The 15512-nt window shown below is 41.2% G+C and overlaps 1 protein-coding gene across 1 annotated transcript in view; it reads left to right on the top strand.

Moving 5' to 3' along the window:
• cacna2d4a (calcium channel, voltage-dependent, alpha 2/delta subunit 4a) overlaps positions 1-15512 on the top strand; it is a 709103-nt gene that overhangs the window by 71022 nt on the left and 622569 nt on the right. The window contains exon 6 of the mRNA XM_041215640.1: positions 12658-12774. Within this exon, the coding sequence (XP_041071574.1) occupies positions 12658-12774 (117 nt within the window). The remainder of the gene's footprint in view (positions 1-12657; positions 12775-15512) is intronic.

Below are 15512 nucleotides of genomic sequence, written 5' to 3' on the forward strand. Positions count from 1 at the left end.
GCGTCCTCTGGATGGCCAAGACCCGGAGGGCCCCAGGCTGCTCTCAGGGTCCTGCTGTGTGGCAACGGCACCCTCCTCGGCCTATAGAGCTGGAGTTGCCGGGGTCACTGGAAGAGGGAATTCAGATGGGCCAGGTACTCCTGGAGTCACCTGGGTGGATGGCCCTGGGGTCTGCACCTGCTGATCCTCCTCCCTATGTGTGGCTGAGGGCCCCTGGCTGACTGCTTGAGGAGAAGGGGCAGTGTTATGACACAGTAGTTGGTAAAGGCTGAGTTATTTAAACTCCTAGAGGGAAACTTTAAACAACTGTCAAAATTTATATTTTCAATTGGTATGTTTGAGATGCAACTCTAAATTCAGAAATGAAACCACCAAACCTCAAAAAGTTTTTATATAAATTATATTAAACATTTATTAATTTAAAAAGGAATTTTACACATACACATGTCTACAAATTACTACCATAATAACTTTTAAACAAATCCCAAATGAATCACTTCTCAGTAAATTTTCACCAAGGCAACAATAACCCATAAAATTTTAAACAGACAGCAGGCAAAGCACCCTTTATCTTACGAATTCAAAATGAGGTCCAGTGCAATTTGGTTCCTTTGCATAGTTGTAGGCTTACAGGTGGCAAAGATCTTACATGCCTCTGACCTTCACACATTAAACTCTTTTCTGCATATACCCAGCCTTCCCTTTGAATGCAAATTCTCATTGTATCACCAGGCCCTTTGAACTCCACCTCTTCTAACAATAAAACCCCTTTCATAGTACCAATTTTATAAGTAATATAAACATATTGCTTAGTGTTTCCTAGCTAGGTGCAAGATTTCACCCCCAGATTTTGAATAGTTTATTCAACAAAATGCAAATGTACCCTCTACATTACTGTTTAACATCTCAAATCTACTATTCATCAAAGCACCCAGACTAGCTGGCTTTACCCACTTAAGACATACACACCCACACCCACAGACACAGACCCCACTACAAGTCCAATTTAAAATAATTTCCAATAACATTATGTACATTAGTGTCTTCATGACATCTCCCTCCCTATTGAAAAATGAACCATCATAAATCTAAAAGACAGCTCCATTTTTAATAACCCATCTCACACTATCTCCTATACTTATTACACTATCAGATGCATGTATTAACATAACAATATGTATTCACAAGTCCTTGGCATCAACAGAAATCACTCCAGTTCAGTGTCCAGGTTTCTTTTAAAAACTGTCCAATTTTCCTTTAAACTTCAAACTCTTGATAATGCATCTGCGAACGGATTTTCTTTACCAGCAACATGTACAATCCATAGATTAAATGGTTGTAATAATAGACTCCACCTGAAAATTCGCACTTTTGTCTCAAAATTTGTCCAAAAATGACAAAGGATTGTGGTCTGTATAAACAATTGTTTCTGATGAATTGCTGCAACCTAAACTTCAAAATGCTGCAATGCTAACACCAAACCCAAGGTCTCTTTTTCGATTGTTGAATATCTCCTCTGTTGTACATTCAGCTTCTGTGAAAAATACCCTATCAGTTTTTCAATTCCAGTGCCACCTTCTTGTAACAGTACAGCCCCGATGCCTGTATCGTTACATCAACGGCCAAATTGAATTGCCTGGCATAATTGGATACGGCCAAAACTGGTGTCAAGGTTAATGCAGTTTTCAAACTATCAAACGCCTTCTGACACTCCAGTGTCCATTGAAACTTCTTGTTCTTTTTTAATAGTTCAGTCAGTGGAGCAACCACTTGGCGAAAGTTTGGTACAAATTTCCAGTAAAATCCACTCATGCCAGAAATCTCAAAACTTCTTGTTTTGTTGTAGGCAGTGGGAAATCCATGATAGCCTTGACTTTTGCATCTCTTGGAGCCACCTTATCATGTCCAATTGTATGGCCTAGATATGTAACTTGTGCTTTTTAAAATTAACTTTTAGCCAAGTTTGTCACCAAATTAGCTTCTTGAATTGAAAAAATAATCCTTCCAGATGCTGCATATGCCCCTCCCATGTAGGACTGAAAACTATTAGGTCATCAGTTGCTTAATTGCACAATTGCTGAGACCTGCAATTACTTTGTTTTTCCATCTTTAAAATGTTGTTAGTGCATACTTCATACCAAATGGCATGTCTTTAAACTGATATAGTCCACTTGGCATTACAAAAGCCAATACCTCCTTTGCTGTCTCTGACAATGGTACCAGCCAATATCCTTTTAGCAAGTCAATCTTTGTGATAAATTGTGATTGTCCAACTTTCTCAATGTAATCTTTCAACTCTGGAATTGGATATGAATCTGCTTTTGTCATTGCATTCACCTTTCGATAGTGCACACACAGTCTTTGTGTTCCATCAGATTTCGGTACCAGCACAATAGGCAAACTCCATTTACTGCAATTAGATTCAATGATATCATTTTGAAGCATGAAATCAATTTCTTTTTGTACTTGTGATAACTTTGCCAGATTTACGCTATCAGGATGCTGCCTTATTGAAGATGAAACCTGTACAGAGACATCATGTAGAGCTAAACCTGTCTTTCCCAATTTATTCCCACAAATAGGTTTGTGTGACTGTAATATCTTTTTCAAATCACTTTAACACTTGTTTGGAAAGTAATTCAATATTTCATTTAAATTTTCAAGCACCCCTTCATTATCCATTTTGATTAGAGGAATATCAATTTCAAAGTCCTGCACTTCTACCTCTTTCTTACCATCCACCATCACTATAATACCTCTTTTTGTTCCTCATCCCTGTCAAAGTGCTTTTTAAGCATATTTACTTGACACACCCTCTGTTTCTTTCTTCTACCTGGAGTATTTATTAAATAATTTACTTCAATCAATTTCTTTTCAATCCTGTAAGGCCCACTAAATCTTGCATTTAATGAATTGCCTAGCACCGGTAACAAAATTAATGCTTTCTCTCCAGAAACAAAACTGTGAGCTTTAACTTTCTTATCTGTCTTCACTTTCATCACTTGCTATGAGACCTTTAAATGTTGCCTAGCCAACTTGTATGCTCTGTTCGATCTTTCCCTGAAATTTATACATAGTCCAAGAGAATAATTTCTGAATTTTGACCCACCAATTTCTCATGAATTAATTTCAGTGGTCCCCTTACCTCATGAACATAAACTAGTTCAAAAGGGCTAAAACCAGTCGATGCATTAGGAGTGTCTTTAATTTCAAATAACAAGAATGGAATTCCTGTAACCCAATCCTGTGCATAATCACGACAGAACATTTTCATCATAGACTTTAAAGTTTGATGCCATCTTTCTAAGGCTCCTTGTGATTCTGGATGATAAGCTGTTGACTTAAACGGTATCATCTCCAAACTGTTAATTACTTCCTTTAAACAGCTGTGACATGCAATTTGACCTCTGATCTGATTGTATTTCCTTAGGTAAACCATATCTTGTTAAAAAAAAAAATTAGCTCCTCCACAATCTTCTTAGTTGTAATATTTTTTAAAGGCATCACTTCGGGAAACCTGGTAGACACACCCATTATTGTTAGTAAGTACTGATTTCCACTTTTAGTCTTAGGGAGAGGTCCTGCACAATCAATCATGACTCTAGCAAAAGGTTCTTCAAATGCTGGTATTGGGATTAAAGGTGCTGGCTTAATCACTGCTTGTGGTTTCCCTGTTACTTGACATGTATGACAGATTCTACAGAATTTGACTGCATCCCTATGCAATCCTAGCCAAAAAATACCTCTGTATCTTTGCCTGTGTCTTTCTAATTTCTAAATGTCCCCCCATTTGAGTTTCATGAGCAATCCTCAGTATCTCATTTCTATATCCTAATGGGATTATAATTTGATGCACCTCACTCAAGCTTTAATTTGCTGAGACATCATCTGGCCTCTATTTTCTCATTAAAAAATCTCCCTTAAGGTTATAACATATTGGAATATGCCTCTGTTTCTGAATACACTTTCTGATGTAACTGCTGTAATTGCAAATCATTTTTCTGTTACCCCCACTAACCTCGAGTTAAACACTTCATTTGAATTATCCTGTAGTCTTTCCTCCTGAAAAAATGTTATCAAACACAGTGCCAACTAATTGGATTTCAACACCTTCTTCTTGCATGCGCTTTGGTTTTCTTGTTTCAAATGTGTGCCTGTGACCTCGTTACCATATAATCTGGAAACACTTCAGGATGCTCCCTCTGTAACATCTGTTGAAAACACTTCTACAGGCTGCTCAACTACCCTAGCCATCACTCACATTTGTGATTCAGCCATATCATTATCCAGGATAAATTGAGCCCCTGCAATGGGCAATTTTTCCACTACTCCAACAATAACTTCACCTGCCTTCCAATTGCTCTTTAAATTTACCTTCCACAGCAGAATATATTTAGCATCTCCAGAAACCCCACTTATTATCATTTGCTCCTGCAATACCCCCTCTGAACAACAAATATTGCTATCCCACAACATTAAAAATTGACTAGCCCCTGTGTCTCTTAAAATTTTAACATCTTTACCAGCTCCACCATGTACACATGGAAAGACTTTACCTTCACACACAAAGTCTTTAAATATTTCTGCAACCTGCTCCTCGGAATTCTCTTGGGTAAATTGTGAACACATTCTCACTTCTTTACCTATCACTGATTCTTCCTGTTTTATCTGTACCCAAACCACTGTTTTCTCCCTTGCCTGAACCTCAGAACCCACAGTACTTTTCCTTCCAGAACTTTTCTGTACCCCAACAATTCCAACAGATTTTCCCAGTAATTTCCAACACACTGACTTCCTGTGCCCCACTTTATTACAATGAAAATACCTCCATTTTCAAATGTCACTCCAACCCTCAGCACCTTCCATTTTATTCTGAGAAGAAATTTCCTGGGAATTTCCACCTATTCCTTCTCTTCCCTGACCAACCACCTTCCTTTCACCTTCCCACTTTCTATCCTTCCCTGATTTGAAAGGGTGACAAAAAAGGTTTAGCTCTATGAACTAACTCATAATCAAAAGCTATCTCTGCTGCTTGTCTTACCATTTCAGTTCTCTGCTCCTCCACACTACTGAAGGGATTGAGTCTTTTAATTCTTCCAAAAGAATTACATCCCTAAGAGCTGCATATGTTGTCTCTATTTTTAATGCCCGTATCAAACGGTCAAAATTACTTTGTTTTACTCTCTCAAACTCAATATAAGTTCGCCCAGGCTGCTTTCTCATATTCCTAAATTTCTGCCTGTATGTTTCAGGAACCAACTTATATGTGCTCACAGTAACCTTTTTCATCACAACATAATTCACCGATACCTCTTCAGATCATGAAGCATATACCTCATGTGCTCTACCCAGCAACTTAGACTGTAATAATAACATCCAGTATTCCTGTGGCCATTTCACCTGTTCAGCTATCTTCTCAAATGAAATAAAGAACACTTCAACATCTTTTTCCTCAAACTTTGGAAGAGCTTATACAAATGTAAACATCTCCCCACTGCATTTTAGGTTAAAGGTTTTTTCATCATAGGAACTCTCCTCAGAATCTGAGATCTCTTTTTTAACTTCCAGCCTTTTAAGCAGGTTTCTCTCTTGCCTGAAATTCCAGTTCCAGCTTCCTTTCTTTCTCGAGTCTTTCTGCTGGCTCCCTTTTAAATGCTATTTCTCTTTCCTTGGCTCCTAATTCAAGTTTTTTCAGTTCCTTTCTTTGTTCAAATTCAAGCTTCTTCATTTCAAACTGAAGTCTCACTCCCTCCAGCTGTAACTCACGAGTGTCAGGTATCACTTCCAACTGTAGATGCTGTGCTACACTTTTAATTATATCTAATTTCCTAGCCCCTGCAGGTAACTCCAATTTTAACTTATCTGCCAACTCTGTTAACTTACTCTTGGTTATTTTTAGCAGCCCAATCAGAGTTACGTCTTCTACTCCCAAGCAAGTCTTAGCAATTGCCAAAGCCATCTTGCAGTCTCAGCACTTCTAAAAAACCTCACCAACTTCTGAATTTAAAGTGCTGCTTGTAGTCATAACCTTATGTTTCACCAATTCCAAACCGATCAAGGAATTACAGTTATAATCCCACCAAGAGTCCCCAATTGTTATGATACAGCAGTTAGTAAAGGCTGAGTTATTTAAAATCCCAGAGGGAAATTTTAAACAACTGTCATAACCTATACTTTCAAATGGTGTGTTTGAGTTGCAGCTCTGAATTCAGAAATGAAATCACCAAGCCTCCAAATGTTTTTATATAAATTAAATTACACATTTATTAATTTAAGAAGGAATTAAACACATACACATGTCTACAAATTACTACCATAATAACTTTTAAATAAATCCCAAATTAATCACTCCCAGGTAAATCTTCACCAAGGCAACAACAACCCATAGACTTTAAATAGACAGCAGGCAAAGCACATTTTACCGAATTCAAAATGAGATCCCATGTGTTTTGGTTCCTTTGCACCAGTGTAGGCTTACAAGTGGCATATATCTTACATGCCTCTGACCTACATACACAAAACTCTTTTCTGCATATACCTAGCCTTCCCTTTGAATGCAAATTCTCATTGGGAAGAAGTTACCCCATCAGGGGGAAGTGCAAGAGTGGGCACAGGCAGGCGCACCTCCAATCGGCACCCCCAATCGGGGGCATGCCGCCATTTTATGTAGCACCTCAGAGTGATCGGCGCCAAATTAAAAAATTGCAAAGGTGCACAAACAAAATTTCCCTGACATGTCCCCTCATGTGACGTTGTCAGATGAGTTGGGACATGTCCATCACTTTAACCTTTATCAAATTTTTAAAAACCCTCCTGAAACCTCATCCCACCTGTGGATGAGATTTTGTGCTTTTTCTGAAACCTGTCAGGGCTCCCGGCCTGCCGCCAACTTTAAGGTTGGACAGGCAGGTCCATTAATTATGTCAATTACTTTTTAAATGGCCTCAATATGCTGTTGACAGGCTGGCAGGCGCGCAGTTGATTCAGCTGCCCCCTTGCTGACCTGAAAATTGAAATGATGCGGGGTGATGATGTCATCCCGCATCATTTTATGTGTTGGCGAGTGGGCCCCGTCCCCCCCCCACTCGCCAGCCCAAAGATCCTGGCCATTGTATCACCAGGCCCTTTGAACTCCACCTCTTCTAACAATAAAACCCCTTTCATAGTACCAATTTTATTAGTAATATAAACATATTGCTTAGTGTTTCCTAGCTAGGTGCAAGATTTCACCCCCCGTCTTTGAATAGTTTTTTCAACAAAATGCAAATGAACCTTACTGTTTAACACCTCAAAACTACTAATTCATCAAAGCACCCAGACGAGCTGGTTTTAATCCAATTAAGACACACTCTCATACCCACAGACAGACTCCACTACAAATCCAATTTAAAATAATTTCCAATAACATTATATATATTAATATCTTCATAACAGTGGCCGGAGCAAGATCAAGCTGCCTGGCATCTGTCTCGCCTTGACGCTGTTGGAAGCCAACTATGGAGTCAGCAATGGAGTTCAACCCATACAGCAGTGCAAGATTGATGTCTTGGACCTAGGCTCCATGGTGGCTGCCATCCTATAATGTTGGCCTCAGTGCATTGGCATGCTGGTGCTATCACCTCAGGCTCTTCCATTGTGCCTTGCAATCTGAGGAGTGTAATGGACATCCCTTCCTGATCTTCCTGAGCTTTCCTTTGCAGCTCCAGCAACTAAGGTATGACCGGGTGCAGAGCTCATCATTTGACTCAAACTCAGCAGATTCCTGACCTCCAGCAGTCCCCTGAGTGCTGGAATCCTGGGAAGTCCGACCCGCTGCTTGCTGTGGATCAGGCAGTGTGATGTGTTCACCAGATTGTGACCCTGAGGCTACTCTAAAGCTTAGTCCCATTGAGATGTGTGTCTCTGCGCTGGTGGAGGCCGATGATTCATTAATTACTTGTCTTACAATGATGTCATCTACAATCGGGCCTATCGAGTAAAGCAGCGTGTCCACCTGCTCTTGTGTGTCTCTGTGCTGGTGGCAGGTGTGGGTTAGCACTGTGATTGGTCTTCATTAGGGTTTCAGCAGATTCCTCCTCTGAGGTGTCTTAGGGGCTTGAGTCGATGTCCTGGGTTGTGGACTCTCTCGGCCGTTTACTTGATGTGCCTGCGAAAGCAGGGGAGAGATAATTAGTGCATGGCAGTGGCCTGTGAAACAGGACACATCACTCACAGCATTGTTGTCTGATGGCTGTTGCACTGCTGGATCCTCTTGTTTGAGCACCGCTGACCTCATTGTAAGCACAGGAATGGTCCAGATCTTCGCTGGTCAGCTGTATGAATCTATTTTCAAAGTCTTTGAGGACCTTGATGTTGGGTATTCTTCCTCCAGTGTGAGACCCCTCCCTCTTGTTGTGTGCCAGCCTGTCCTACATGAATAGAGATGGTGAGAGTGTAAGCAGGACACCTGCTAGGCCAGATGATGAGTATGTCTGGTATGTGTGGGTGGTGAATGGTGCCATGTCTGGGATGAGGACAACGAAGGTGTTTGTGAGAGAGTGAATGGTGATGCCCCTTGAACTGCCAGTGAGTGAGATCCCTGTGGATGTGTGATGGATTTGTGAGTCCGTGATTTGAGAGTGATGAGAAGAGTAACTCATCCTGATGGAACGGAGGAGATCATTCATCCTCTTTCGGCATTGGACGGCTGTCCTCTTTTACAGGGTGTTGGCACTGACCACCGCAGTCACCACCCCCTAAGCCAGGTTGGTAATGTTGCTGCCCATCTTTTAGCCAGAATGGGGCTGGAGGACAATACGACCGGCCTCCATGGCATTTAAAAAGCATCACAGGGATGCATCACTGAACCGGGGGCTGCAGTCTTCTTGCGTTTTGGGGCCATGTCTTCTGTGCAGCAGTATGGGGCTGGAAGCACTGAGAGGTGTGTGCCCGGCGTTAGGAAGCAGCACGTTGACAGCGGGGCGGGTGAATGAGAGGCTGCCCGTCAGTGACCCGGCATGCTTTACAGAATGCATGACTAATGAGACGGGATTGAGATGATACAGTGGGAAAAGTCGCCATTGCGGCTAGGGGGTAAAATGTTCTTTTTCCAGCCTGCTACCGCACTTAGTGCAAATCTGGCTCGATTCCGTCCTTAATCTCTGGATCTCAACCTGCCATTGGAAAATATAAATTCCACATCCCACCTAATTAAGTTGGCCCACACACCATATTTCGACTCACACCATAAATCAACCCACTCTCTCATTTTAACTTCAGGTCTGACTTGGGCCCACATAATCCTTAAGTTAAAAAGAAGCAAACAAAATCCTGGTTATCAACTGTATTAATACTGATTATTACAAACTGTAAATATTCTAATTAATTACAGCTGAGACAGCAAGTGAGCAAGAGATCAACAGGGGCACTGAAGAGGTCATTTTAACCCCTGAAAATGGTTGAGTTTGAGTCAAGTGAGAAAGTAAAACCTGAACCCAACCTGTCTCAAACTTCCTAACTTCCAGTTTTATAGCAGCCAGGGTGAATGGTGAGCTATCAATCTGCTCACAGGAGGTTGGCCAGTCATTGAAAGCTTTTGAGGAGGTTGCTTGCCTCCACTTTAACTTATATTCTATTTTTAATTAATGTTGGCTAAGTTTTCCTGGCTTCAAGAAACTTGGCAGGTAAAAGGAGATGAAAAGGACTTGACCCATCAGGTAAATGCCTTTACAGCATGAGTTTTGAACCAGGAGAAGGAGGAATGCTTCCTCCTGATCCACCAGTCTAACCACTGAAACCCCATGACCTGGCTGATCAATGAACTCTGACTCTTTAGATCTTGGCCCCATCCTCTCAAGTACCAACCCCTCCCCAGCACAATCTTGTGAACCCACAACCACCATTTCATTCCCCATCACACTATACCCCCCGGCCAACATCTAGCACCCACTCCCATGATCACCATATCGCCACACCCCCCCCACAACTGTGACCTCTCCCTCAAAATGTTCTCATCTTTGCTCCCTCCCCACTTCTACACCTACCTGGTGGTTGCAAGCTTTTCTTACATAACAGGTTGTCAATCAAGCTGACTGTCAGGCAAAAAAACCTGGAGAAGATATTTAACACATATCCTGCAGTTAAACACTACAGGACATCCAGGAAACCCATACCTCCATCCATTATTTCACATCCATATCTCAGCCCCTCTGCTCCAAATGCACAGATGGGCCAGAGTTATTTGAGGAACCAATCATTAAATGCCATTCATCACTGCAGAGATCCTTTAGAAAGTTGTAAATTCTCTTAGGCATATATTTAGCCTCACACCTGCTGTTATTCAGGCACTCCCCAACCTCATGGCATTCATCAGCAATTCAACAGAATATCAAACCTCACAAACCAATCCTGATTGCAATAAATCTCAAGTTTGCATTTGATGGTCCCATCAAATCCCAATTCTCCCTCTGCAATGATTCCATATAAGCCGTCTCATTGCAATACTTCAAACTCCAGGGCCACCCCTCAATTCAGTTAAACCCAGGAACATGTCCCAGATCTACCAAAGACAGAATAATGCCTCATTGTTAATAAAGCTCAGGATTTTCCCATTGCTACCAAAGCAAAGGATTGCTGCTGTAACCAATACTTCACATTTGTTTCCAGAATGTAGGTGCTGTAGGCATGGCCACATTTACTGCCCTTCCCGAACTTCTAGGGAAAGCTTCCACTGGGCCTTGTTGCACTGCTGCAGACTTCTTGGTGATGGTGCTCCCATACTGCTGTTAGTTCAGGAATTCCAGGATTTTGACCCAATGATGCTGGAAAAACAATGATAAATGGTCAAGCCAAAATGTTGTATGACTTGGAGGTGATGGTGTTACCATAAGATGCTGTTTTTGCCTTTCTCCATGCTACCAGCTGTGGGATGGTAGATTCTATCACAGTAAGCCTTATCTTTCCTGTAGGTACTACCGCAATAAGTGGTGAAAGTGATAGTATTGAACTAAATCCCACTATCTCTCCAGTATTGGTAACTGTTAGATAATTACTTTCAACTGCTGCATATCTCATCCACTTTGCTGTGTATTCCCTTTCTGTAAAAGGTTAAGCCATAATAATCAAATAAAAGGCCACTCATTTTCAATTTTCAAAGAATAATGGATGAAGTTATGTAAATCAGTCTCTAAAGCAGCAGTAAATATCCTAATTTGTCAGTTAACAAGAATGGAATTTGACATTTTCAGTCACTATAAATCACATTATTCCCTGTAAAGCATATTCATCCCTAAGTTTCAAAACAGAGGAGCTTTGGGCACTGCAACAGGAGATCTACTAGTAAAGTGAAAACATGACATTTTAATTAGCAATAATATTTAAGATATCCATAATTGTTGCACATTCAATATTCCATGGGATCCACCTAATGAATAAAGACTTAGGTATGTAAGTCTTCTTCTTATCGTGTCCATGGACAGTCTATACATGGCCCAGCCAGAACTGAACTCATTTTGTGCCTTGTTGTTGAATTCGGCAAGATCTGCAACAGTGCAGGGTTCCTCTAGCGATAGGCATAGTCTGTGGCTTAGTTCCACATTCACAAGTTGTCAGACTGGTTGTATATCCCCATTTGCTTAGTGATACCTTTGAATGACCTACAGCAGTCCTAAGTCTGTTAAGGCACTTCCAGGTTGCCCAGTTGCAATTAGCTCCTGGGGGAAGGCTTTCATCCGTAAGAATTTCCATCACTGGGGGTTGTTCGAGACTGGCGAGCCGGTCTTTCCACAAGGCAATGCGGGTTTCAGACGGGGTTGATTGTAATGGAACAACACTGTTCATGAAGCTCTTCCTTGAATTTAGGCGGCTGGGTGTAGGTGTATGACCGTGTAGAGGGTGCCTCTCATCTGTTATTTGACGGAGTCGCTCTTTCTTGCTGGCTGCCATTCTTCTTTATATCAGGGGGAGTGATACCCACCAGGATATATAGGCTGTTGGTGTTTGTTGGTTTTAAGCAACCTGTGATAAGTCGGCAGCTTGCATTCAGAACGGCATCCATCCTCTTAGCATGAGTAGATCTTTCCCATGCAGGGCAGGCGTATTTGGCAGAGGAATAGCAAAGAGCGAGTGCACTGGTTCGCAGTGTTCTTGAGCTTGCTCCCCATTTTGTGTTAGTGAGCTTATTCAGGATGTTGTTTCATGCGCTCACTTTTGCCTTTGTCTTTTCGATGTGGTTCTTGAAGGTGAGGCATCTGTCAAGGGTGACTCCTAAGTAGATAGGGTGCTCACAATGCGTCAGTGTTGCTCCACACCAGGTTACTTTAAGCTGGTGTTTGGCTTCATGGTTTCTGAGGTGGCATGTACAAACTTGAGTCTTTGATGGGTTTGCCCGAAGGTGGTTTTCTTCATAGTAGGATGTTAGTCCCTCCAAGGCCTCAGAAAGCATTTTCTCCACGGCGTTAAAATCAGTGCTTTGGGCAGTGACACATAAGTCATCAGCATATATAAAACGGCGTGTGACACTGTCTATAGGTTGGTCATTCATGTAGATGTTGTACAGCAGCAGTGCAAGCACACTTCGCTGAGGAAGATGCTTCGCTGAGATATGTAACTGATTGTTGCCTTTTGGTTCACTGCACTTTGTTATATTCATTGCTGATATATTTTTTTCTTCTTATCTAGAAATACAAAGATGTGGAACCCTTTATAAGGATTGAAGAAGTGGATGGCGTGGAATTGGTAATGCAGTTTGGAGAGAAGATGAAAGAGATGTTAGGAAGGAAAGTTGAAGCAGTGAAGGTACAAGCTAATTCACTCCACTCACACATTATCTGTATCCCAGCAGTTGTTTTCTATCCACTTGGGATTTTCAAATGTTGCATAATTCAATTCAACAGGAAAAGCAGACAATCTACCAGCAAGCTCTTAAATAATTGTTGCACTCAAGTTTGAAATTACAACCTCTCTGTAGGGCTTGAATACATAACCTAAGCCTAGGCCTAGGATGTTCCAAGGAATGAATGCTGAATTGTTGAAGTTGCTGTCTTTTGGATGAAATGTTAAACAGTGCTTAAGTTGGGCATTAAATTTTCCAAGAAATTATTCAAAGAAGAGCTGGGAGTTCTCCCAGTGTTCACTCTCAGCCATCAAGCTGGCTGCTATATTTGGCCACATAACAGTTCCTACATTTCAAAATTATTATTTGTGATGTGCTTTAAGTAATTTCTGAAGTGCTCTGGATTACCCTTCCTACACCTCTCTACCTCAGTTTCTTCCTTTAAGACGGTCCTTAAAACCTACTTCCTTGACCAAGCTTTTGGTCATCTGAGCTGATATCTCCATATGTGGCTTGGTATCATATTTTGTTTCATAGTGCTCTTGTGAAGCACCTTCGAACATTGTTATATTATGTTAAAGACATTATATAAATATAAGTTATTACTATTCCTGCGTGATATTATAGGGCACTGTAAAATGCAAGTTTATTTTCTTACCTTTCTATTTTCTTCACTCTTGTTAGATTAAATGATTGTATTTATTTTCAAGCTAAGATTACACAAAAACAGCATAATTTTTAGTGGGAAGTCAGAAAACAAGGCAGATCCGAAATACACAAACATTCTGCCACTTCTAAAAGTTCCATTGTTACTGTGGGTTGTGAAGAAGTACCTACACTGAACTGAAGAATGTGTGCAAATGACAGCATAATGGCATCCGCCAGAAATGACAAACTTAACTCATGGTTGTATGAGGCTTGGACCAGCTTGGATAAAGGTAAATGAGACCTTTTATTGCCTTCAATATTCCTCATTTATCTGGTATTTCTAGATCAACTTCAATTTGAGGCATTAATTTCCTCACAGAAACTGTTACAAGTTCAAAGACTACAGTCTATCCAGTGCAAAGTCTTTATTGAACTGAGTGTAAGATGGCTTCCCCCAGCCCTGTGCCTCATGGCAGAGGTCACATGACTATGGCAAACCAGATAGGACATACAGTAATGAATGCATTTCAAAACCCAAACATCCCCCTTTTCATAATGAACAAAATACACAAACATCCCCTTTTCCCTAACAAACAAAAGCCAAATTTGCATGCACTATTGTGTGTAACTGAATGACCCAGGTTATCCATTATACCACATCTGTCCTTATGCATTTACAAGCTGTTCATTATTCTATTCAGTCTCTGCAAATGCATTGCATACATAGTTGTTAAATTGTGTAGGTCTCTTAATGGTACGCGTGCGTCCTTGTCATTGGCTTTTCATCTGGGTGATGTTCCCTCTCTGGGGAGTGTTGTCCCTGGCACTTGTTGCTGTAGTAACTATTGTTGTTGTTCCAGTTCTGTTGCTGGGTCCGGTCGATCTCTGGGGGTTTGGTTGTTCTGTTCCCTGCGCAGCTGGTGAGATCCCATCTTCCTGATTGATCATCTGCAATGTAGGAACAGCTTCTCTAGGCCTGTCATTGTGCCAGTATATTTGGCTGTTCACTTCCACTGCATATGATCAAAGTGACAACTGCTCTACACATGTCCCAAGCTTCTATCTGGGTTAATAGCATTCAAAGTTTGTATCCTGACAGGCTCTCCAATGCTCAACTCTGGCGATGTTTGATAGATTTGTCAAAATGAACTTCGGCTTTCAAGTATTTCACCTTGAATTTTTTTTCACTCGCCTGTTACTACTTCTGGCTATTGGAAGAGTAGCTTAGGTATGACGTGACATTAGTTTTTGGACTGGACTACTCTCCATGCCAGTGTCTTTCTCTACTGCCTTGATTTGCTTGATTTCTTGGTGATTCCTTTGGCAGTTTTCACTACCACATCAGCCTTTCAGTTTGACCGGGGATAATGCGTTGTTGAATTTCCTAATCCTTTGTGAAGTGGCTGAATTCCTCACTCGTGAACTGAGGGCCATTGTCACCTATCACAATGTCTGGAATGCCCAGATGATTGAAGTGTGTTTTCAGGCATTCTAGTTGTCTGTGAAGTCAGCTGGTCCAACTCCCAGTAGTCAGAATAGTAGTTAATAGTGACAAGATAATCATTTCTTGCAAGAGTGAAGAGATCTCTTTTGCAGCTTCATCCATGGTCTGCCAGGGATGTCATGCGTCATCAGCTCTTTAGCTTGTTTAACTTGGTACTCATCACAAGCACTGCACTGGCTGATGTGGTCTTTAATTTCATTGCTTATGTTTGCCCAGTAGAGAACTTTTCTTACCTCACCCAGACTTGATTCAATTCCATGATGGCTTGCATGGATGCGCTTCATCATCTCTCCTCTCATCTCTTTAGGGATAATAACTCTATTTCCTTTGTACAAGATGCCACCTTGGGCTGTCAATTCATCTCAGTATGTCCAATAGGCTCTTGTGACCACAGTTGTGTCCTTGATGCCCTCAGGCCATCCTTTCATCACTATTTCATGCAGCACTTGGTGATTTACATCTTGTTGGGTAGTTCACTTGATTTGAGCAAGGGGCTTGTCTGTCAGATTCAATGTCTCTGCTGGGTTGATGACTTCCAGAGCATGTCAA

Source organism: Carcharodon carcharias, chromosome 21 (genome assembly GCF_017639515.1).
Source record: "Carcharodon carcharias isolate sCarCar2 chromosome 21, sCarCar2.pri, whole genome shotgun sequence".
In the NCBI taxonomy this organism is placed as follows: Eukaryota; Metazoa; Chordata; class Chondrichthyes; order Lamniformes; family Lamnidae; genus Carcharodon; species Carcharodon carcharias.